The sequence below is a fragment of the Gopherus evgoodei genome, chromosome 13 (assembly GCF_007399415.2).
Source record: "Gopherus evgoodei ecotype Sinaloan lineage chromosome 13, rGopEvg1_v1.p, whole genome shotgun sequence".
NCBI classification, from domain to species: Eukaryota; Metazoa; Chordata; order Testudines; family Testudinidae; genus Gopherus; species Gopherus evgoodei.
In genome coordinates this window covers 8,905,525-8,928,751 of record NC_044334.1, presented here as the reverse complement: position 1 = coordinate 8,928,751, position 23,227 = coordinate 8,905,525, and the positions used below count along the sequence as shown (strand labels likewise).

General features: G+C 47.8%; 1 protein-coding gene across 17 annotated transcripts in view; it reads left to right on the top strand.

The window, feature by feature from the left end:
* NCOR2 (nuclear receptor corepressor 2) overlaps positions 1 to 23,227 on the top strand; it is a 402,926-nt gene that overhangs the window by 231,773 nt on the left and 147,926 nt on the right. For 15 of the 17 annotated variants that reach the window (XM_030583488.1, XM_030583493.1, XM_030583486.1 and 12 more), the window contains 2 exons: positions 8,577 to 8,643; positions 22,809 to 22,996. In XM_030583488.1, the coding sequence (XP_030439348.1) occupies positions 8,577 to 8,643; positions 22,809 to 22,996 (255 nt within the window). The remainder of the gene's footprint in view (positions 1 to 8,576; positions 8,644 to 22,808; positions 22,997 to 23,227) is intronic. The other 2 variants (XM_030583492.1, XM_030583491.1) reach the window with 1 other exon arrangement.

Genomic DNA, 23,227 nt, shown 5'->3' with positions numbered 1-23,227 from the left:
TGGAAAGGCTGCTGCTGAAGAACTACAGTGAGGATTGTATTTGTCTGATTTTTGCAGCTTTGGGCTGAAAACAAAAAGAACCTAAATTAAATCTCCAGGTTTGACATTAAGGACACCAGGCACGGAGAGAACAGCTGCCAAAGGAAGTTATTCAAGCACGTTTGATATTAAACAAATGGATTGGATCCCAGGCTGGGACATACACATCGTATGGCATGCAGGGAGTTTCACTCGAGAACCTCCGAGGTCCCCGACACCGTACTACCAATCTGCCTGTTACGGCGTTCGCTCATCACCACGGAACACAGTCATGCCAAACGCAGCGTATAAGCTTCCAGGAGGATTAGTGGTTCAAGCCTTTTTCTGCTGTTTACAGATAAAAGCTGTGATAATTTGGGACTTCTGCAGCCAAGTGCACTTTGTATCTGCAAGGATGTGATTCAGAAAAATGGTGATGTGATTGGCAACCCACTTACAGTATCTTTCCCTTGGCTAGTGTCACTGGGCACAAACGGTGCCTGTAGCACATGGAATGCGTTCCGAGTGCCTTACAGCAACTCCAGAGAGATTTACCTGAGTCGGTTCAGGCTCCTGGTGTATTTTGTCATTAGTGATGGTAATAACACCGTTAACTTAGTGGGGCCCAAGTGCCCTGGGAAAAACGTAATAGGAAAATGGACACTCTGGATAATGGAACCTTTTCTCCCCCGTCCCCTCAAAGGTTTCTGAATATTGTATGTGGAGCATTGCTCCCCCACTTCACTGCAGTTAAGGGGTGTGACGTGACCGTGGGTAAATAGGGATATATCCTGCTTGGTGATATGGTTGCATCTCAGAGCAAGAGCAAGGAAATGCATGAGTGGGATGCTACACTCAGCCTGCCCTCTCTCTGATATGTCTGATCAGGCATCACTAACACCTTTGTAGGTTTAAGGGTAGCCTGTTTCCACACTCTGCCATCCAAACATGCGAGCTGGGGCGTGGCATGCACACAAAGTACTGGTACCAGGCAAGCGCTGTGTCTGGTGTGACTGGGTACCAGAAGGAGCTGGGACAGCAGCAGAACCACTTACAAGCCAGCAGGAAGCAGGCCAGCCTTTTCTTTACGTATAAGCTATTTGCTTTTCCTAGGCTACTGGTTAGTTTTGATCTCGGAGCGTCTCCGTCTTGTGGCGTGGATTCCAATAACTGAAGACCCCAGACTCCCTGGTTTGTTCAGCTCAGGTCATCATCCGGCTTCTGCCTTTTGTCCCTTGTCTGCAGAACAAATGTCACTGTGTAATCAGGCTGCCAGCATTAATTCAACCTGACTGCCATACAGCTTGGCAGGCTTGCTCCCTACCTCTGTTTATACTGACTATTTGGTGAAAAGGATTCCTGTGTAATTAAACACCTGAGATTAGTTTTGATCAAATAACAAAATTCCTTTGTCTCTTGTGCTGGCTCAAACTTCTGTGCAGCAGATTTGGCCAGATGCACACAGGTCTGGGATACTGTATATTTGTGCAATTCTTATTGCAAGAGTTTGGGGGTGTGGGGTGCACGCGCGCAAAATGTGTGAAGGTTACAACTTTCTAGCCAAGTAATTCATGTGGGCTCAGGCCAAATAACTTAAAAGTCAGGCTGATGGGTTCCCTCCACCACTGGCTCCGTTGTGAAAGCCAAAACTGAAAACAACCACGTGTCAAGCAGGTTAAGGTGAAAGTATCCACTTTACCTGAGTTTCTTTGCTGCCCTTGATTTCCCTAAAGAGCGAGAGGTTGTTTTTTTGTTTGTTTTGAAGTTATAGTACTTAGTGATTATGAACCAGTTTCAGTACACTTACTCATGCATAAAAGTAATCACAGTGAAATTAGTGGGGCTACGTGGGTGAGGAAGAATTACTCATGAGAAAAGGCTGCAGAACTAGGCCTTAAATTATGGATGGGTGCTTTGAATCCTGCTGTGTTTTTATAGGTGATGGTTCCTGCCCCAACCTCATTCATGATTAAAACCATGTGTTTTTATTTAACATCTCTTTCCTCCTCCCATCCCTCAGACCAAGTAGGCACAGATGGAATGAGACTGTACAGACTTTCTGCCCTTTCTCTCCTTGGCTTTGTCATCTTGGTAGAGTCTGCTTGGCAGCAGGCTGGGCAATATCTGATTTCAGACCAGGACATCGATATCAATATCTCTTCCAAGCAAAAATCCCATGCAGTTCAGCCAGCTGCCACCCTTTCCCCCCTAGAAGAGGGGCGCCCATACTTTGTGACACAGAGCTGGGCCTGGCTTTCACTTCTGAAGAGACCCATGTTGGAAAATACAGCGTAGCACACCTGCATAGTGTTTGCTTGGGGCTCCTGTCCTTCTCAAGAGCCAAATGGAAAGGACTTCTTGTTTGAGTTCACCAGCAGTAAAAACAGAAAACCCTAAAGGGTTCGCAGCGTGATCTTAAATGAATAACAGCCTTGGGCTCTGGCATATCTCAAATCAGGAGTCTCTGGGGTCTCCTTCCATACCATAAGCCCAAGGGTGGCCGTGAGCTATGTTTTAGACACTCCTTGCCTCAGAGACTGAGCATATGGCATTGCTGCTGATTCCACATCCCTTGCCCTGATTTTCCCTCCTTTCTCCTGGTTCTGAAGCAGACTCTGGAGACCGCTTCATTTCTAGGGATCTCAAGTACCTCTCTGACTTGCTTCACAATCAGCCAGTTTTTCAGAGGAGACTAAGAAGTGAACTAATTTTGAGCTAACCTCTATACAAATCACTCTAACGGATCTCTTTCCAGCACATCTGCAGTTGGGAATCCAAATAAAGTTTTTGGCATGATTCCCTGTTCTCAATCTATAGCATAGCTTTCAAAATTAACTCTCAAGATTAGCTCCATACCTCCAACTGTTGATTTTTTCAATCACTTTGAATCCTCCAGATCTTTAAGCCCCTGGCAACTGAAGACGTAGTTCCTGAGGATTGATGCCCCTGAAGGGGATGGTGTATTGCGATGATGACCTTCCTAAAGTGCTGCTACAAATACTGTGTCCCTCTCCAGCTGTTACAGAGGACAGCCTTTACCTTCACCGGCTGTGCAGCGGGAATTTTGCTGCACTGTTTGATTTGCCTTGGGAGCAGAACATGTGCTCCTCAGACATGTGCCCTGAATTAACCTCCCTGCAAATGGTTTCTAAGTAACAGCGGTGTATGTAGCAAGATAAACTGTGAAGCATATTTATATTTAGCAAGATCGTACTGACTTTTGAAGGCTTGACCTTCACAGGAAAGGTAAAGCAGCAAAAACAGTGAGCATGTTTATTAAAAAAAAAACAAACCACAAAAAATAAAAAAAAAAACCCAACCCACAACCCTTCTGTTAGCTGATTATCAGCCCTGATAATGATAAACATTCACTTGCTTTCAAGACATTTGCAGGCTTTCCAGCTGCAGAGTGATTAAGCCTTTACCTACATTAGTATTCTTAAGGTCAGACATAGTGCAGAACTCAAGAACTCATCAGCTGCCTCTGTTTCCTCATTTACTCTCCTATCTGCTGATGAGTTTCAAGGCAGCTCCAGCTGCAGCAGCTCCAGAGCTGTCTGGTTTGCCTTGTGGAGGAGGAGTATTGATTAGCTGCCTTGTCTGGTCCAGAAGTGGAGGGTGAGATACTTACAAGCCCCTCCCGCCTTTCAATCTCTTTGAGTGCTGCAGCTCCCTTGTTGAAGGGTGTATAAATAGCAGAGGGCTGCAGAACAACTCCTTTGGCCTTCTGACTTCACAGGTGTGAGGCAAAGCTTAAAGGGATACTCTTCTGTGGCAATCGACTTCCGTGCTTACCTTTTAAATTGACACCAGTGAGCCTACTCCTGGCATCGGAGACAGTTGCAACTCCCACTAACGTCCCCATTGGAGGATGACTCGGGCCCCTCAATAATTAAAACTGAAATAGCGTTAGCAATCTAGAGCCTGTTTCACCCCTGCCTTTACTCCAGTTTTATGTCAGTGGAGCTTTGTTGATTTAGTGCAGTTGTGCTGCCTGATACTGAACTGGCGAGTGAAGCCCCCAGTTGCTTTTTCCACTGTTTGTGCCGCTTGGAAGCTAGAAATGTGTGTGTTGGTTTTCATTTGTTTCTGGTCAATTTCACTTTCATTTCTCCTGCAGAGTTGTGATTCAGCGATGCCAACCCCAAGCATTCAAAAATCACCAGTCAGGCTCTCTTCAATCCCAGACTTTAAACAGTAATAACTGTTGGGTTCTTTTTATTTGCCTTCTAGTGTTTGAGGTGCAGGGTCCACGTTTTCAACCTTTTCTATACAACCAGGAAACACAGAAATAAAATGTTGTTAGTTTTTAATTAAAGCTGAAATGCTAATGATCACCTGACTCCAAGAGCTGGGGCTTGACGAAAGGCAGCAAATGTCCTCAGACTTGTGATAAAATCATCAGCGTTGGCAATACTCTGTTTTCAGATAACCTGTTCCCACTGGAATTAAAAAAAAATAATGAGAATGTGTTTCTGGGGCTTAGATTCCTATCGAAGCTTTTTCCCACAAAAGTCCAAATTGTGACAGTGCCTCTTTAAAAATAAAATGTTGTCTGCTGTGGCACCACATTGCGCTGGAATATAGAGAAGAGAGCACATCACAACAGTTGGGGTGAACAAAGGAGCAATGGTCTCAGATTGCAGGGGGGGAGGTTTAGGCTGGATATTAGGAAAAACTATTTCACTAGGAGGGTAGTGAAGCACTGGAATGGGTTACCTAGGGAGGTGGTGGAATCTCCATTTTTAGAGGTTTTTAAGGCCCGGCTTGACAAAGCCCTGGCTGGGATGATTTAGTTGTTAGTCCTGCTTTGAGCAGGGGGTTGGACTAGATGACCTCCTGAGGTCCCTTCCAACGCTAATATTCTATGAAAGATTAATTCCAGTGTTCTGAGTGGATCTGGCTCAGCAGGGACAGTGAGAAGCCAAAACTTTCTTCAGAGGGCCTTCAGAAGGCTCAAGGGAGGTGGCTGAAGCTGTGAAGGAACTTTCTTCCCAGAAGGCCTGATATTTTGCGGGCCTTGATATTATGTTGGATCTGGCTGCAATTAGCCTTAATTCATCCAAGCTACATTATTCTGGAGAGGAAACATGGCCTAGTGGATTAAGCACAGGACGAGAAGTCCTGAGTCCCTGTCTCTGGCTCTTTCCGTGACTCTTTCCGTGATATGGGCAAAGTCATTTCACCTCATGCCTCAGTTTCCCCATTTTTTTAAAAGGGGAGAAAATACTTGATCTTCCTCACAGGTGGATGGTGAGGTTTAAGTCAACAATTAGCTTCAAAACACTTTGAGATCCTTTGACGGAACATGCTGTAGAAATTTAGACAAAGCCCAACGGGATTGTGTGATCTAGTGGAGAAAAGCCTCTGTCAGTGATGTTGGTTAAATAGGTCTAGTAGGATGGGCTCTGATCATTGCAATGCAGACTGGAATAACAGTGGGTCCTTTGCAAACATACAGTCAAAAAAAGTGAGCCCCTCTCGTCCCCAAAAAGCAGCCCCTCTGGCGTAGATTTTTTTTCTTTTGTGATCAACACTGCCTATATATATACATATATAATCATAATAATAATAAAAAGGACACCACTTGATATGCAGGCCCTTGTTCAACAAATTATTCTAGATCCAGGCAGTTGTGGTCTGCAGGGACACTGATATTTGACATCAGTATTAATTCTGTTAAACTTATCGCTGTATATAATTGGCCATTCGTGGTGGTTTCAGTCTGAGCGCTTTACTTTCAGAAGGCTCAGGCTGGGGACGTTTGAATCTAATTCAGGCAGTTAGCTGCTATTTCCTATCTGAACGAGGATGTTGCAGATGCCACTTGCAAGCACTGTCTTGGAAATCAAATCCGATTTTTACATCAAAGTGTTCAAGATAAAGTCCGAGCGAATTACAACGGAGTGCGGCTTAACCAGAGCTCAGGGATCCAGCATTCATTTGACCCCACCAGTAACTAAAAGGAAAACAGAATATAACATTATTACTTAGACCACAAATCAAGTCCGAGTTGGACCTTGACCCATGTCCCATCATTATTTGGATAGCATTTTGCAGGCAGGTTTAAGAACAGCCCCTGTTCCAAAGAGCTTACAGTCTAGGGAGAAAATCTATAAATGCCCAGAGAGGAATCGAGAAGCAGCCAAAGCAAATGTGGGTGTTTGAACAGCGATGGGTAGAATGTGCCTTGTTAGGACCCTGGGCGCCATTGGAGGAGGGAGAAGGCAGTTAGCATCATCCCCTCTTCTCTAGAAAGTAAATCAAACTCTCTGCACTTCGTATAATGGTGACCTCCTCCTCTTTTATCCATCCATGGTCCATCCAGCCCCATATCTGGCTGGGTAGCTCTTGGGCTGCTCCCTGTGTTTTGGAGAAATGCTGCTTAGAAGGATCCGGTGCCTGTAATGCAGCTCCTGCAGGAAGGCCAGTTTATTCCCAGTTATTGCAGAGGCAGGAGCGAGAGGGCGCAGTGTGTATTTTGGGTCCCTGAGGGGCTGTGGATCTCCTTAAAAGTAACGTCCAGCCACTCTGCTGCTCTGTTTTGTATTTTTTTTCCCATTCAAGGGAAGTGGGGAGGGGAAAGGGGAGGGAGAAGCAAACTTAGGGCACTGGGTGCATTTCATTTTGGGAATTCCTGGGTGAGGGGGTGAGACTCTCTTTAGGCTCCTGCTAGTAATTACCCACCGTGCAGCTCTGCTTTCATTGGGATGAGAGGCAAAAACGCACTCACACCTGGGCATTGTTCTTTGCCAAAAGTTTCTATTGCAAGAACAACTGGCAGTGCAAAAGTTTGTTTGAAACAGTCCAGTGCTTTCGTTCAGCCAGCATTTCGCAGGCTTCTGCAAGCCCCTCAGCTCTCCATCCTTGGGGTGGGGACTTTTTCTTTTCTACATGGTATTTTGAACCTCTTTTAAAAAGATGGGGGGCCTAAGACGTGTCTGGCTGAAAGTGCGGATTGGTGTTATCCACACCGGTTATTTTATCCCGTATAGCTGCTGTTGAGGTCCTGATCCTGCACGGCACTCAGTAGCTCTTGCAAGGTGCTGAGCTCGCTCAATTGACTTACTCGCTCCTTTGCAGGACAGGGTTCCCAGGGAGTAAAAGGGGTGGGAGGTTTTCTTGCATCCAGGATTCCCTTGAAATCACCACTTCAGTCCTGTCACTTCTGATCCTTTGGCTCCCGTAGGTAGAAAATTGAGCCCAGTGTGTGCGTGCTGGCTAGTCAGGCACACGTTCCAAGCAGCTCTGCCTTTCCTAGGCTGGGAAGGCAACTGTCCTAAAGTTCTCTTCAAGGGGTAAGTGGAAAGGCAGCATGGTCCTGTTGGTTTGAGTCCTGGGCTGGAAACAAGGAACTCTTAAAGGTTCTAATCCCAGCTGTGCCACTGGCTTGCTGTATGACCCTAGGAAAGTCACTTTACCTCTCTGCGTGCATTGAGCTGTAATTACATCCATACTTCTCTGGCAGCTCTCTCTGTGTCTGCAGAACTGTGGCATTCCAGAAAAAGCAAATCAAGCCTGGAGTAAAGAAAACTTCCTCAACGTGAAAGTTGCAGCACTGTCTGTCTGCAGCCAGCCGTAACACCAGCTCTTAGGCCGCTGTGGCTAGGTGCTTCGGCACGTGCCTAATGTTAACCAGGGAAATAAATGGGTTATTCACGTGCTGAAAGTTGGGCACATGCTTAAATGCCTTCCTTAGCTGGGACCCAAGAGAGGCGTCAGCTGATGATTCAGTCCCTCCGAAGCCTAACCCAGCGATTTAAATGTCAGCATTGCTCTCCTTCATTTCTGAGCATTGCACAGAAACAGCCCATTGCCCTGTAATTGTGGCATAGCTTCCACAGAGTGCTACTGTTTTTCCAGCTGTAAACTGCATCTAACATTTAATTGTACCCCAGGGATGCTGTGTAGTTAATGCTTTGAGGCAGGACCGTGGGGTGGGGGCAGTAAGATGCCGTAGGCGCTAATACGCCATTACTGTTGCGTGGCTGTCTTTCTTTCATCACTTGGAAAATGAAGGGTCTGGTCTCCAACATGCACTATCCTGGCTGTTGGTTGCTCCCGGGAGCAGTGCTATTGACATAACATAGAGCTGTTGGCATCTGTGGGGCTACTTGTGGTAGCGAGTGGTAAGCTTGGTTGCAGATGTTTGGAGGATTAAGGGAGTTTGTGAAGTTAGTTGGAATCTATGGCCCTGATCCTGGAAACACATCAGTGAGTAAAGTTACACACGTGTAAGCATTGGTAGGTCAGGCACTGGGATGACAGGACTAACCCAAGGTGAAGTGCACACTGCAAGACAAACCATGCAGCTTATCAAAGGAGTGTTCGGAAAGACTTTGGCCTGCGTAGCAGAACTGCTGGGAATGCCTCAGTTTTGCTCCAAAGGGACAGGAAGGTCCATCTGTGCTGTTGTAGGTGGCACATCCACGGCTTGGAAGTTGCTGTCATTGCAAAGTTAAGGTTGAAATTGTTGCATGGTGTTGAAAACAGAAGGGATGTGCAGGACTTTGCATTTTAACAAACTGTTGTGTTTTTCCCCCTTTTCTCTGCTTTAGAAACCAGGCAATGCGGAAGAAGTTAATTTTGTACTTTAAGAGGAGAAATCATGCTCGTAAACAGTGGGTAAGTGAAATTCCTAAGTCTTATTTTGTATGTGCATAACAGATGCAAAGAAGAGTCAATGTTTAGCTCTTGTATGTAGAAAACAAAAGGAAGGATCCCAACACAGACAGGTTGGTACTTAGCATGTTACCTGTTGCTTTGTTTTTTCCTTCTGATTGGACCCTCTGTTTTCCATGCGGTAGCAGCCTCCATTATAAAAATAACTTGTATGCAACTAACCCGGGGCCTGATTCTACGGCTCGGCAGTACTTTGCTCCACAAATATCCCCATTCACAGGGAAGGCAAATAGCCTCTTGATTTATCCATGGTGAAATCCAACATTGATTTCAATGGAACTGTTTGTGGAGTACATTTCTACTTAGTGTGAGTAATCGGGTCCTGAGAGAAGAGTGAAGCTTACGTTGACTCCACCGCAGACAAATTGTATGAAGATTAAGCTTACTCTTTTCAGCTGACCACAGAATTACGTTTTAGGAATTTGTGGTTTAAAACAAATGAAAACACAGCCCCGTCCAGTTCTGTTGCAAGAAAAGCTGTCTAAGACTGAACTGCAAACACTTCTTTCATGGAAGTTACTCTTTGTTACGTAATGGAGAAGAAATGAGTTTTATGGTGAGATTTTGAAGAGACCTGGTCAGATGGTTACAAATCTAAACTTCAGTTTTATTTAAAATAAGGGAGTGAAGAGACATACAGCATTGCCTCTGGAAAGTAACGCAATGACTTCATTGTGCTGCTCCATGGTCACTGGAAAGTGAAACCTGGAAACAAAAGTGAAAAACTGACCAGTGTATTATCATTGTTCGAACTAGGTGAAATGCCAAAAGTAAACAAACAGCCCAGATTGGGAAGTACAAATCAGATTGTAAATAATTTTTGTTTTAATAATCTAAATGATTATTAGTCTCACAGGCGAGGCATGTATTTTTTTTTCCATGTAAGTTATATGTTTCAATCGACTTTCACATTAGAATATTTAGAAACACAGACTTTGATATAGACAGTATTGAGCTGCCCTCTCTGGGGAAGCCTGAAATGTCGGATTTAGCTTCCTATGTGGAAGGGTTAGTGGGTTTTGTTAATTTCCGTGGGAGTAGAGGTTTGCATGAACCTGGGGGGGATAGTTGGGAAAATCTGAATAATCCACATCAGGGAAGTGGTATTAAAGCTGCGACTATAAAAGCAGCGCTCTGAGGGACTGTTCCTGGAGATGTCGGAGCCAGTGATCACAGCATGGCTGACAGTGACTAAGGGTGCGCGCTTTTTTTCCTGTGTTTTTTAAAAACTCTTTTGTGATGCCCCAGGATGTGCATTCCAAAGGGATAGCTGCAGTTCTCATGTGGGTTGGAATTCACCTCTAAGTCATTTGGCTTTTTGCTTCATAACCCTCCTTCCCCAAATACACTGCCTGAAATAACTGATGCTTTTTGCATTTGAGAGAAGAACATCAATATTTTCTTCCTCAAAATAGACCATTTGCAAAGCAGTATGTGGTTTTGTTGGAAGCACAGAGGAACTAAGCAGGGTTGCTACTGGTGTGTGATACCCTCCATTGTACTAAATCTTGACTAAGTTGCTCTGCTGTAAGTAGTGAGGAGGTGGGGGGGAAGTTTCATTTGACTGCAACCGCATGGAACCCAAAATGTGTCTTGTAGAAGAATTGCCTCGTATGAAGAAATCAGTAAATTTCTGCCACCAGGTTTGTTCAGTGCCCTTGAACGGGGATTTTTCAGTTTAGGGGGAAGCATATTGCCTGGTTTTGAAGAATAGGCAGTAGATTGTTGCTGAACTTGCAAAGTGAATGCATTTGCTGTTTGTCTTCGCAAAAGGGGCACATCTAGCTGCCTCTTTCATATAGCAGACATTCGTTAAAAAAGAAATGAAAAGCGCTTGTCTGTACTCGAATGTTTCCGTTCGTCTCTCATACGCATGCACCTTTTTATATATCGCTGTTAGACAAATAGCGTGACGTGGACATAGTTCTACGTTAGATACTGATTGCATTTGCCTGGTGCAGCCAGGGGATTGGATGCCCCAGGGGACTGGTAAAGGGATGCATTGTTTAACATTCAGATGCTGGTTTTAATCTGGTCTATTTTGCTAGTGACTGAACTGTGTCATCAGTATATCAGCAGTATGGCCTAGTGGATAGAGCACTGGACTGGGACTCAGCTGACCTGGGTTCTATTCCTGGCTCTACCACTGACCTGCTGGGTGACTGTGAGCAGATTGCTTTGCTGCTCAGGCCTGGTCTACACTTGGAATGTAGAACAACCTAGGTATGTTGCTCAGGAGGTGAATTTACTACAGCGATGGGGGAAGCCTTTTTGTTGCTGTAGGAATCCCTTGTGTGACAGCAGCCTTACTGCAGTGATTGTAGTGGAGACATGGCCAACTTAAGCTCTCTCCCCTACACACACACACGCACAATAAACTAGTGCGGCGGTTCTCAATTTTAATGAGGTCGCCAAGTCTGACGTTAGATTGCTGGGGCCCGAGGCCAAAGCCTGAGCCTGCAGCCCTAGGTGGTGGGGCTCAGGTTACAGGCCCCCCGCCTAGGACTGAAACTCTTTGGCTTTGCCACCCCTTCTCTCTCTCACACACACACACACACACACACACACACACACACACACACACACACACACACACACACACACACACACACACACACACACACACACACACACACACACACACGGTGGTTGGGCTCAGGCAGGCTTAGACTTCAGTCCCCCCTCCTGGGGTCGTGTAGTAATTTTCGTTGTCAGAAGGGAGTCATGCTGCAATGAAGTTGGAGACCCCCGAACCAGTGCCTTGGGATCTTTAATGGCCACAGGCGGTGCAGGGTGTGTGTTTGTGTATCGCACAGAGGAGATTGGAGGTTACGGGAGAAGTAAGGTAGCCTAGAGCAGCTCTGGAATTTTTTTGACAAGACTTCTTTTTGGTGGGAAAATGCCAGTTTGTCAAAATCAAAACTGTGTTTGGCAACGTCTCTGTTCTGATGAAAATGTCTACTCGGAGGTGGATCAGGCCCAGGTTGGGTGTGTGCATGCGTCATAAAAGAAAGAGAATGGCCAAAATAGCCCAGTGGCGAGGGTGCTCACCTGGAATAGGGGAGACCCGGATTCAGACCCTGATCTGGAGTATTTGGTGTAGTCTGGCTGATTCTTTGTACAAAGTGGAACAGTTCCAATGGGGGGAGATTTGACTCTAGCTTGGTGGCTAGAGCACTCCCGTGGGGTGCAGAAGACCCAGATTCAAATCCCAGATTTGGAAAAGTCTACATTTCCCTCTGGTGTGAACAAAAACTTTTAGTAACCTCGACGTTTTTCATGAAGCGGAATGAATGTTTTCTGGGCAGACCTCGTGTAGCATCAGCTGGATGGGGTCATGGGTTCCAAGTGTCCTGCATAATCCTGTTTGTTTTCCAGAAGAGGAAGCCTTTGCCTTCCTAAATTGTAAGAATCAGACCCTTGCTCTTTCTCCAGGGAAACCACAGGCTGGCACACAGCAGTAGCAGCCAGCTGCATCCCAGCATTCAGGCCACCGTGCGCTAAACTTCACGGGCTATTTTTAGCCCTTTTCGAAACACGTAGCTGTAAAAGCAGGAAAACGTGGCAGACTTCTTGGCAGCAGAAGGAACCTTGGAGCATATCCTCATTTGCCTGCTTATTTTGACTTGTTTGTTTGTTTGCTGTCTGGCCCAGGTGGCCTCACTAGGATAGGTGCAGAAATGTAGCGGCTGTGAAATCTCTGTGCTGCCAGGGTCTGTTGGAATTACCAGCCACTTCTCGCCCATGACCGGAGATGTCACTGGGTTGATTTCACAGCTTTCGATTTTTTTTTCTCTGGTTCCCTACTTTCCCTTGGTTCCCTGGTGAGCTGCTCTTGAAACCGAAAAAACCTCTGCACATCCTTAGGGGAGCAGGAGGGTCCCAATGCTGGGCTCTATTTAATGGGGCTCCTGCACCATGCTGAGTCTGCTGGAGAGGAGTGTCTCTGCTACACCAGCCCCGTGGGGGCACCATCGTGGAGAGCACCTCTGTGAGCAGCGTGGGTGGGGTCCGGAGCAGAGTGCATGGCTGGCTGTGCTTCAGTGTGGCCGGGAAGAATCCCACCACCTCTGTGAAGATGGTAGGAGAAAGAAGGAAGGAGACAGAAAGGGGAGCAATAGAGGGAAAGGGCAGCGAGGCCAGTGAAACAGGAGAACAGAATGTGTTGGTTCTCTGCAGACAGACTCTAAACAGCATCTTTGCCTGCCTCAAACTGGGACCTGCATTCAGCGAAACACGTCTTGCCTTTATCACTTCCTTGCAACCAATCATGTGTGGAGGGAAGCAAGGGATCCTGGGGACTGTTCCACTTTCCAGGCTGCAGCCTGGGATCCAGGGGCTTTGTCCATTTCAGAGAGCGACATGCTGCTTCGACCAGCTGGGACTGTGCCAATCGAAAGCTGGGATGTGATGGACTGACGGTGTCTGGCCAGGGGACCATGTCCCCTTGTGACCCAGCGATGGCATGTTTGTGTTACTCAGCTTTGGAAGGGCTGGCGTCCTGTTTAGATTTCTAAAAGCAGGTGGTCATGCTTGAAGATGCTCCCAGCGCCACACACAGCAGGTCTTGGATAGCAGTGCGGAATGTGTATGTGCGCGGCAAACCTGCCAGTCTGCATGAGACCTAATGGCCCCTGGAAAACAGAGAGGCCACGTTGTGGCAGATGCAGGGTGTGTGCTGAGCCATTGTGCCCTGCATTATGTGGGTTGGCATTGCAGGCTTCTGGCCTGTCCCCTCAGCCCAGGAAGGAGCGAAGCCATGTCCAGGGCCTGCTTTAGGCCCTTTATTCTTTTTCTTCCACAGAAAACTAGTCCCTTCCCTCTGAATTCTGGATCATCTGCAGGGGCCTATCTATTCCTTACGGGTTTCCACTCTGCAAGCCACATGCCTCAGAGTCATACCCTTCTCCAGGGCATCCCACAATAGCCAGCCTGCTTCCTGTAGCTCTCTCCCCTTGAGCTAGGTTCCCTGCCAGCGCCTGCCTGCTCCCTGCAGCTTTCTCCCTAGCTGGCCTGCAATCTGGCTTTTATAATCCTCTCGTTCCTGGCAGATCAGTCTCAGCTGGGCAGGAGCTGAAATGTCACAGGTGAGACTGGGCCCCCTCTTACAGGGCCAGCCACCTTGGGGCAGCATCCTGTCCTAATTGTGCAGCATTTTGAGAGAGTGTGGTTTGACAATGGAAGAAGTAGAAGCCAGAAAATCTGATACTGGTCTCCCGATGGGCCTGGAGTAAGCCAATGATGCCCCCCCCCCCGCCTCAGTTTCTGCATCTGGGGAATAGGTGTATTAATGATACTTCCTGACATCCCAAGGAACTTTGGATATGTCATGTTTGCCAAGGCCTATGCAAAATGCAGATTACTGTTGTTCCCTCTTTAACTTCAGGGTCAATTTTTGCTAGCCCCCAAAATTTACTTGGGCTTTTCGCTGTCTGAATCAAATCTGAAGCACTAAAGACCAAACAGATACAGAGTTTTATTGTCGTATTATTCCATTACTTTAAATGACTAATCTACTAGAAGTACCTTTCACAAGGAGTAAATCTGATCTGCATTCAATGCAAAGGTATGATTATCTAATGCAGGTCAGATTTACTTCTTTCCAAAGGCAAATGGCCCAACTGGATTTTATATTGGTGCTACCCTCAGGGAATGCCGACCTGTGATTTAACCTAACAAACCATTCTCCCCTTCATTACTGCCTTGCGTTGCAGCTGGGCCACTGCTCTGACAAGGGAATGCTGTAATCTTTCAGATTTTGCCTATTTTGCAGGTCTTTGTTTGGATTATATGGCCTTCTTTGAGAGATTCGCTTAGCATAACCGGAGATCAAAAGAAGGCACCAAACACTAAACCAGAGCTCTCCCGAATACTGCATTTAAAGCAGCATAAGAACTGGAGCATAAAAACTCACTTGGGCTGAAACTTGGCAGCTTGAGGGCAAGTGATTTTGCTCAGGACTTGCATGGAATTCTATAGAAACATCAATAGCTTTCTGTCTGTCTGTCTGGTTTTTCTGTCTTTCTTTCCATTGACACATCCCACAGGTCTCTGTTCTCCAATAGGTGACTCTTGTGGGGAAAATGATGTGGACTATAAACCTTTGGCAATATCTGTAAATACAGAGGACCTACTGAATTTGGTCTGGCTTGTGCTATGGGCCAGTTCCTGCCCTGGGTGTGCATGGGAGCCCCGTGCCCACATCCAGGGACAGTATCTGGTCCACTGGGTTTTGTGTTTTAGGCTGAGCTTTTCAAAGGGGCCTACCTCCCTCTGAAAGTCACTGACAGATGCCCAACTGATTGCACCTTTCAAAGAGGCCAACCAGAGGCAAATGCTAGAGAGCACTGGAATAAACTGTTGCAGCTTAAAAGACCAATGAACTAGGGCCAGTTAGAGCAGGTGGTCACTGCAGCCATAAAGAGGGCGGTGATTCCACTGCTCAGGGAGGAAGGACGTTTGGGCTTGAACCTGCCCTGGGGGTTTCAGGATTCAGGGGCGAGGCACAGAGCTAACTGCACCAGCACAGGCAGGTCAAGCAGCTTCCTGCCAAATTGGTGCAAACCACAGCTTTGCCTGTCTCTGCGCATTGATGCATCAATGTGGCATCTGGCCCCTGCTGTTTGCAAGGGAGGCAGCTCCCCGGTGCAGACAAGGCCTTAGGAGCAGCTTGGGGACTGAGAAGGTGAAATCAGAGCAGAGATGGAGGAGGCCGCTGTGCAGTGCTCTAAAAGTGAGGCTCGGGATCTTGACTCTCACCGTGGGCGGTGCAGCTGCTGGGGAGGACAGCAGCAGCTCTCTGGTAGGCTGGCGAGAAGCAAGGTGAGTAGCACGGAGGCTAAAGAGGAGGGGCTGCAAAGGGTTTGAGCCCCATCGGTGCAGAGGAAAAGACAGAGCTCTTAGAGATGTCGGAGCTGCAGAGGTGGTGGCAGGATTGGGCAGGGCAAAGGGGTTGACTCTTACCCTGCTTTCAGGCCTGGCTGATGGGGAGTCTCATGAGATTGGGAAGCCAGTTCCTCTTGGCTGTCCCATTCCGGTCTAGAGACCCTGCCATCTCAAACGCCATACAGAACAGTGAATCCCAGATCCCTGGACATCAGCAATGACAAAGGCCAGCAGTTTTGGGGCATCTAGACCCAGATCCTCCAAGGTATTTGGGTGCCTAATTCCCATGGAAATCAGTGGGAGTTAGGTACCAAGAACCTTTGAGGGTCTGGGCCATACCTGGTCTTGGGCTGCTTCTCCAGCTTGTAGAGCAGTGATACTCAGGCTGAGGATTGGGAGCCACAAGGGGATCTTTAATGTGTCTCCTTTGAGGCACGTGATGTTAAAACACTGTGTGATTTAAGTATTAACCAATCGGGATGCTTTTACTTTGTTATTAACTAGTTGTAAAATACTTGGTCATTTTGCTGTGAGAATTCTATATATACATAATAGTAGATGCAACAATGAATTCACACTACGGTGGCTCTTTTGGGTCATGTTGATCGTTAATTTGGTTCCTGCACCAGTGAGGTCTGAGTGCCACTGTCTCCGTGGCAAGAGTTAATGGCAACACTCCTCCTGAATTTTGTGGGGAAAGGGCTTTAGGGAGAGACAAAGGAGGCCCTGGTTTAGCTGAGCATCGTTGGCTTCTGTGCTACCAGCCATGTGGGAGATGCTACCATTCAGGCAGCAAAGGAGCAGCACACCTATTCTCGGGCTGCGTGGTAACGGGTTTGGAGATCGGGCTGAGGCACACTGCTCAGAGATTAGCTAATGGGTAGTGCGGGGAAAGGACAATGCAGGCAGAGTAATTTTTTGTGCCAAATGAAAGTTGAATGTTTCAAAGCGCTGAACACAGAGATGCTAAAACAGCAGACTCTGCCTCCCAGTGAATCAGGCGTTAGAGCTTGGATCCTCTTTCATTTCCCTATAGGCTGAACACCTGGCCCAGCTGGGCCCTGGTGACACTCGCTTGTGCTGGGAGCTAGATCCTGTCTGGGGAGCTGCCATTTCGCTCCCGCTTCGGTCAAGTGGAAGAGTCTCAGTACGGTAGCCACCCTCCAGCTTCCCAAAATGAGTGCAGTTATCCGGGTCAGGGAAGTGGCCCTGTGGAAGTGAAGAACTCCCCCGATGAGTGATTAGTTATACAGCACTGTAGTTGTGCCTGGGCTTTTCGTGTACATCGGCACAGCAGTTAAACACCGGTGGCTGGCCTAGGTTGGCCGGCTCGAGCTTCAGGGCTGTAAAACTCCTGTGTAGACACACGAACTCTGGGCCCTCACGAGGGGGGAAGGGTCCCAGAACCTGGATCCCAGCCCAAACACCTATGCAGCATTTTTCGCCCTCTGAACCCAAGTCAGCTGACCTGGGCCAGCTGCAGCCATTCCATGGGTCTTTTATTGCATTGTAGCCGGACACATCAAATGGCAGAGTCCTGCCTGGGGAGCCAGCTGTCTGAATTAGGTGAACAGGTTCTGGGGTCCCAGTAGTTGAGTTTTCAAGTAACTTCATGCAGTTTCGAACTTTGTCAGTGTGGCACACCTGACCCAGTTTCTAGGCACGAGCTGTGCGTCCTTTCTGTTTCCCACTCTCATTGCTGGCAGTCAGGGTGCTGGAACTGAAATATTACTGATGATATGAGGAGCAAAGCAGGTCACATCAGGCCTTGGGGTAAGCAGGCACAGCTCCTGAGGGAGATGGACTCGCTTACACTGGAGCCAGATTACCTATCGGGAGGGACGCAGACTCTTCAGAGCGAGGCTGGTGCGTGCAGTGTGAGTCAGGTTACATAGCGAACATGCGGTCACAGTACCGAGGTGCCATTTCTGGCAGTAACCAACATGAGTGGGGCCGTAGGAAGAGAGCTGGGGTTTGGGTGACTTGGCCGCTCTCCCCCGCTTTGACACTGCCTTACGATGGGCACCAGAGTTGGATGTGTCCAGTATAAATGGCATGATCCATCACCGTGGCGAATGGCAACCCGCTCAAGGTTTGGGGCCTGATCCACAGCACAGTGAAATCAGTGGAAAGATTCTCACACACGTCAAATCGGGCCTCTTTTGGAGGAGAAAGTTACTGGTTGAGAATAAGACCTCTGGGGAAGTTGACAGCTGCAGACTTTCCTCCTGCAGTGGGGCAAAGCTAATGGAGAGGAGGCTGTATTTCTGGATTTGCGGTGTGTGGATGCAGTGACCTGGAGTGTGACTAATGAAAAAATCAGTTGCTGATAAGCTCTTTCCAAAGCAGAGAACAAGGGGGTGGGGAGATTTGGGGTTGGCCATTGAATTTTGGCAAAGTGACATCTGCTTTCACTTCCTAATTTTTGGCCTAGAGTGGATTAGTGTCACACAGAATGAAACCTGAAAATCTCCATTGACAAACCCGGTTTCCTTCACTTGGACCTGAGTTTGCTTTGAACTCCAGCATGAAGGATGTAAGTGTGACCATTGGAGGAGCCCGTCTGGTTAGCTGGGGTAGCGCTTGTTTACGGCTGGACTGCATTCTTGCCATCTCCAGCCAAATATGGACGGCTCCACCCACTGCTTGTCCAAGTACGACCTACCTGAGTCTTGGGTGCGGGTCTAGTGTGCCATGCCAGCTGCTGCTCCTCACTGGGTTCTTCCTGCAGGGGACAGACTAGCCAGGCATAGCAGCGGGAATAAACTGCAGCGTTCCGTGGGCTGCAGTAACTTATTGCCTCCCACCCAGAGCAAGAGGGCAGAAGGGAATAAATTATGTCTGAGGCCCAGTGCCCTCTCTGGGGTGCTGCTTACACAGGGTCCCTTTTCAGGGTGCTGCATGCAAGAGAGCATTATTCCCATGGAGGGAGGGGGCACCTTTTAATGGGAGTGAAACTTCAGCATTCGTTAGGAGGCTAAACCCATAATACTTGGGAGGTGTTTGGATATGGTGGTGATGGTGGGCCCCTATGGGCCCCTATGGGCAGGGGGATGGCTGTGCCAGAAGGAAGTTGCATGGAGTTGTTCTGGGTTTATGCCAGTGTAACTTAGGGCAGAATCTGGCCCGCAGTCCTTGCAAAGCCATATTTGTCAGTCAGAACCCCCCTGCCCCCTGCATTTGCACTGTTCTGTTTCACTGTTAGCTTCTCTGGCTGCTAAGAAGGTGTAGTAACGGGCCTGAACGCCTTCACTCTTACCTTGGTTTCCTGGTTAGGAGCTTTAGTGTTACTAACAGGGTATTTTTAGTTTCCAGAGGAGAGCAGACTTTTAAAGTACAGTTCTGTTCCTTCCCGTTGGTGTATGGGCTGAGCACAATGGAGGCTACTCAGGCAAACCTTCCTGCCTTTTGATGGAAGTGTGTGTGTGTGTGTGTGTGTGTGTGTGTGTGTGTGTGTGTGTGTGTGTAAGGGAATGGGATGAACTGTGTTTTCTGCATTTCCTATGGTTCTGACTACCCCATTAAACATTTATATCCCTAAAGGGAAGAATCAAATCATAGAATAATAGACTGGAAGGGACCTTGAGAGGTGATCTAGTCCAGTCCCCTGCACTCAAGGAAGGACTAAGTATTATCTGGACCATCCCTGACAGGTGTTTGTCCAACCTGCTCTTAAAAATCCCCCATGATGGAGGTTCCACAACCTCCCTAGGCAATTTATTCCAGTTCTTAAAACCACTCTGCCACTTACGACGTTTTTCCTAATATTTCTTCTTCCAAGAGAAAAAATGACACTTAGATATTAGAGATGTAAAAGACCTACCAGTCATTGCTTGACTTATTTAAAACTGGGTAGCGCAGAGCACAGGTGAGAATATAAAGTATGGAAAAATCAGACATTGGAGGCGAGAATCTAGCAGGTCTGTTTCATCTCCATCCTCTGTGATTCCCCACCCCTGCTGGAGCAAAACTTCTCCTGTTGGTCTGTTCTCTGATCAATCCTGCTGTCTGGTTGAATATATAAATGTCCTAAGCAATTGGGCTTCCATTGTGTCATTTGGGAAACCCACCCCCCCATCAAATGAGACCTTGCTGGGAGTGGACAGGAAGCAGAATGCACGGAATCCCTGCTCGTAGAATCACTTGGTATCTCTACTATTGATTGGATTTAGTTGTATGATTTGGACGTCCTACGTGGGTTGATGTGGAATGTGCATGGAAGAAGTGGTGGAGCTCTGGGGCAGGCAGGTTGCTTCCAGTCAGGATGCGGTCCAGCAGTATCTCAACAAATATTAGGAGGACTTAATGTGTAACACCTTCCCAGTGGGCCGCTGTACAACCCATCTGAATCGGTGCTCCCCATGTTGATAGCTTTCATGGAGGGGCCCTGGATTCTGTGGCTCAGAGAGGCTGAGTGTGGACCCCCCTCTAGAGGTGGTTTCCCCATATCAGGTTTGGAGTACGGCGTGAGGCTGGGTTGGGATGTCTGCACTGACACACTGAACGCTCCTGGACTCAATTTTCCCCTGTGCCTGAATTCCACCTCCCTGTTGCCTCTAACTTAGCACCACCTTTACTGAAGAATTGGTTGAGCTCCCTCTCCCACCACATCCCCTACTCTGGGTAGGGTGCTGGGGAAGGAGTCCTGACCGGCTTTCTGCCAGTAAGGTATTTCTGTCAGCCGGGGGAATTCTCCACGGGTCATTTGTGGCCAGAGTTTGCACCGTGTGAGTGGCTCCACGTGACCAGATCGTACCAGAGAATCCAGGGCTCTGTGCTCTGTAGAGAGAGAGAGGGCTGTGGTCCGTAGGCAGCACTTGAAGTCACCAAACCCTCACTTGACGTTGGTGAAGGGCTCTGAAGATTGAAAGCGTTGTACAGCCATCACAAAAATCCAGTTTCCCTCCATATTTCAGGCTGGGCTTCCAAAGAAATGGCCCCCAATTCGAGAGAGAGAGAGAGAGAGAGTGTGTGTGTGTGTGTGGAAGGGGGGGGGGGGCAAGGCAAGGAAGCTTGCCAGCACCTAGTGTTGACACTTTCAGTTTGCTCTTACATGTCAGGATGCAAAAGGTTGACTCCGTTCCCTCAGGAATAGCTCTTATGGATTGTTTTTTTCCTCTCGTGTGTGTGTGTGTGTTCCTCCATTTCTCATCCTTCCTGATTGAGATGTACCAGGGCGTAGAAGGCTCAAGAAAAATCACCGTGAAATTTTTGTGGAAATAGTGGGACTTTTAGTATTGATCAGTTTTGCTAGTATTGGGTATTTTTTGAGATGTTCTAACCTACCCACGGGAGAAACCAGCCTTATTCTGTTCCTTATCCCTGGAGACTGTTTGCAGAGCTTTGGCACTGAAGTTTCATTAATTTTGCTGTGTTCACTCGAGTGCTACTCTCCTTCAGCTGGGAATTACTTGGAGGTACTTGTGGTTTTGGGCAATTCTTTTCTGAAACAAACTGCTTTAAGCCTTGACCGTAATGCAGTTGAAATCTCGTGTCTCTGTTTTCCTCGTGCCCTTTGTGTGTCTTGTCTGTTGCAGGCTCTTCAGGGGTGGGACTGCCTTTCGTGGGGCTGGTGCAAAGGGATTTCAGTAGCCTTTGAGGGGTGTTTTAACAGTGCCCGCACAATAGGGCTCGAATCTCATTTGAGGCTACTAGGCGCTACTTTAATGCGGATAGTGATGGTAGTGATCATGCAGTTGGGATTGTGAAATGCATGTCTTGGTGAATTTTTTCCTTCCCTCTAACCTTGCTGTTCTAGAACAGGCTCCAACGATGTTATGGGTTTGCAGCTTCCAAAGCCTTCAGTTGGAGGCGCTAGCACACACTTGACAGCAGGCATTGATCTTAGGGTAGATTTTCAAAAGAGCTTCTGTTTTTTGCACACATAGTTCTACTCACAGAATCATTTTGCATGTACATCTGCCCACCTGCCTTAGGTGCTTATCTGTCTCTGTCTCCATAGTATCTGAACGCCTATCCTCACAGCTCCTCTGCGAGGTAAGGCAGGGTACTTGTCCCCATTGTACAGAAGGGGAATTTTAGGGACAAGAAGATGAAGTGACTTGCTTAAGGTCACCTGGGGAGGCTGTGGCGCAGCAAGGAATTGAACCTGGGTCCCCTAGCCATTGGCTGACCTTTCCCTCTGTATACATGCAGCCTTATGGCTGGTGGCCTCATTCTCCTCTCTCCTATGCAGGTGTGAATCAGAACTAACTCAGCTGAAGCAAATTGAACAACACTGGGGTAAAAGTAGTGAAACAAAGAGGAGAACGGAGCCTGGTGTCGGGAAAACGGGGCCTCTGCTTCATCGTTATGGTTGGACGGGCTAGTTCCATCGTCAGTAGTTAGGACATGTTTACACTGCAGTGGGAGGGGTGGTTGTAGCTCGGACAGGCGTACCTGCGCTAGCTGTACCTGCACTTGCACAGCTAAAAATCGCAGAGGAGACATGGTGGCATGGACTCCTGGTGCAGGCTGGCCATGCAAATATGGATGCAGGGTTCCAGATGCAGTTGGACAGCTTGTGATATTTATAGCCATGCTGGCTAGATGTAAGCTAGCATGGGTATGCCTGCCTGCCTGCCTAAGCTGCAAGGACACCTGATTGCAGTGTAGACTTACCCAAAGTGCATGCATTGTCTTTCTAACCAGATGTTCTTAAACTCTGCTGATAAAGGCAGTGAATGAAGTAGAGGGAAATCCTTCTTGAGAGTAACAGTCTACAGGAGGAAATGTCATCCAGTGATTAGATCAGTGACGTGGGGATTCTACTCCTGCTTTGTGTACTTTGGGGAGTTCATTGCTGTCTCTGTGCGCCTCAGTTTCCTTACGTGTGTCTCACCCATATCTCCTAGCAGAACCTCGTCCGCCTTGTTGGGGAGGCGGTGGCAGGGATTTTGATTAATAAATGGATGTGTGTAAAGTGTTTGGAGATACTCACTGCTTCAGAAAAGCAAAGTCCCACTCAGAGAGGGACCTTTAGGACAAGGACATCTTGGAAGTTTTCCAACTCTAAGAACAAAATCCCCTCTGTTAAAGACACTTGATTTGAGCTTCCTCGTTCTTTCTGGTCCCCAGCCCTGTGCAACTTATCCGAACAAACCCCACTACTGTTCTCAGCAGCTTGGCTGCTGTTCAGCCCGACAAGCCATCGAGAGAAGGACTTGAGGAGCTGCTCAGTCTGGGGCTGTTTTCTGATCTCCCCCTCTCACTTGCCTTTTCAGGAACAGAAGTTTTGCCAACGCTATGACCAGCTGATGGAAGCCTGGGAAAAGAAAGTGGAGCGCATTGAAAATAATCCCCGGCGCCGTGCCAAGGAGAGCAAAGTGCGGGAGTACTATGAGAAGCAGTTCCCAGAGATCCGGAAGCAGCGGGAACTGCAGGAGCGCATGCAGAGGTTAGAGGAGAAGCGGTAGGAAGAGGCTAGGCAGACTTCCTCCTTTGCCTGTAGGGGGCTGGGGTTCAAAGATGATTTTAAATGGCTGGGGGTGGTTCCTGGGTAAACAAACCCCCTCCTTCTCCTGCAATGGAATGACTGTTAGATGCACAAACCACAGAGCCCCATGAACAAGTAACTTGGCTGCTTTCTCCCCAAGGGGGATCAGCCTAGCTCAGACTGTCTACAGAGGAGGAGGAATTTCAA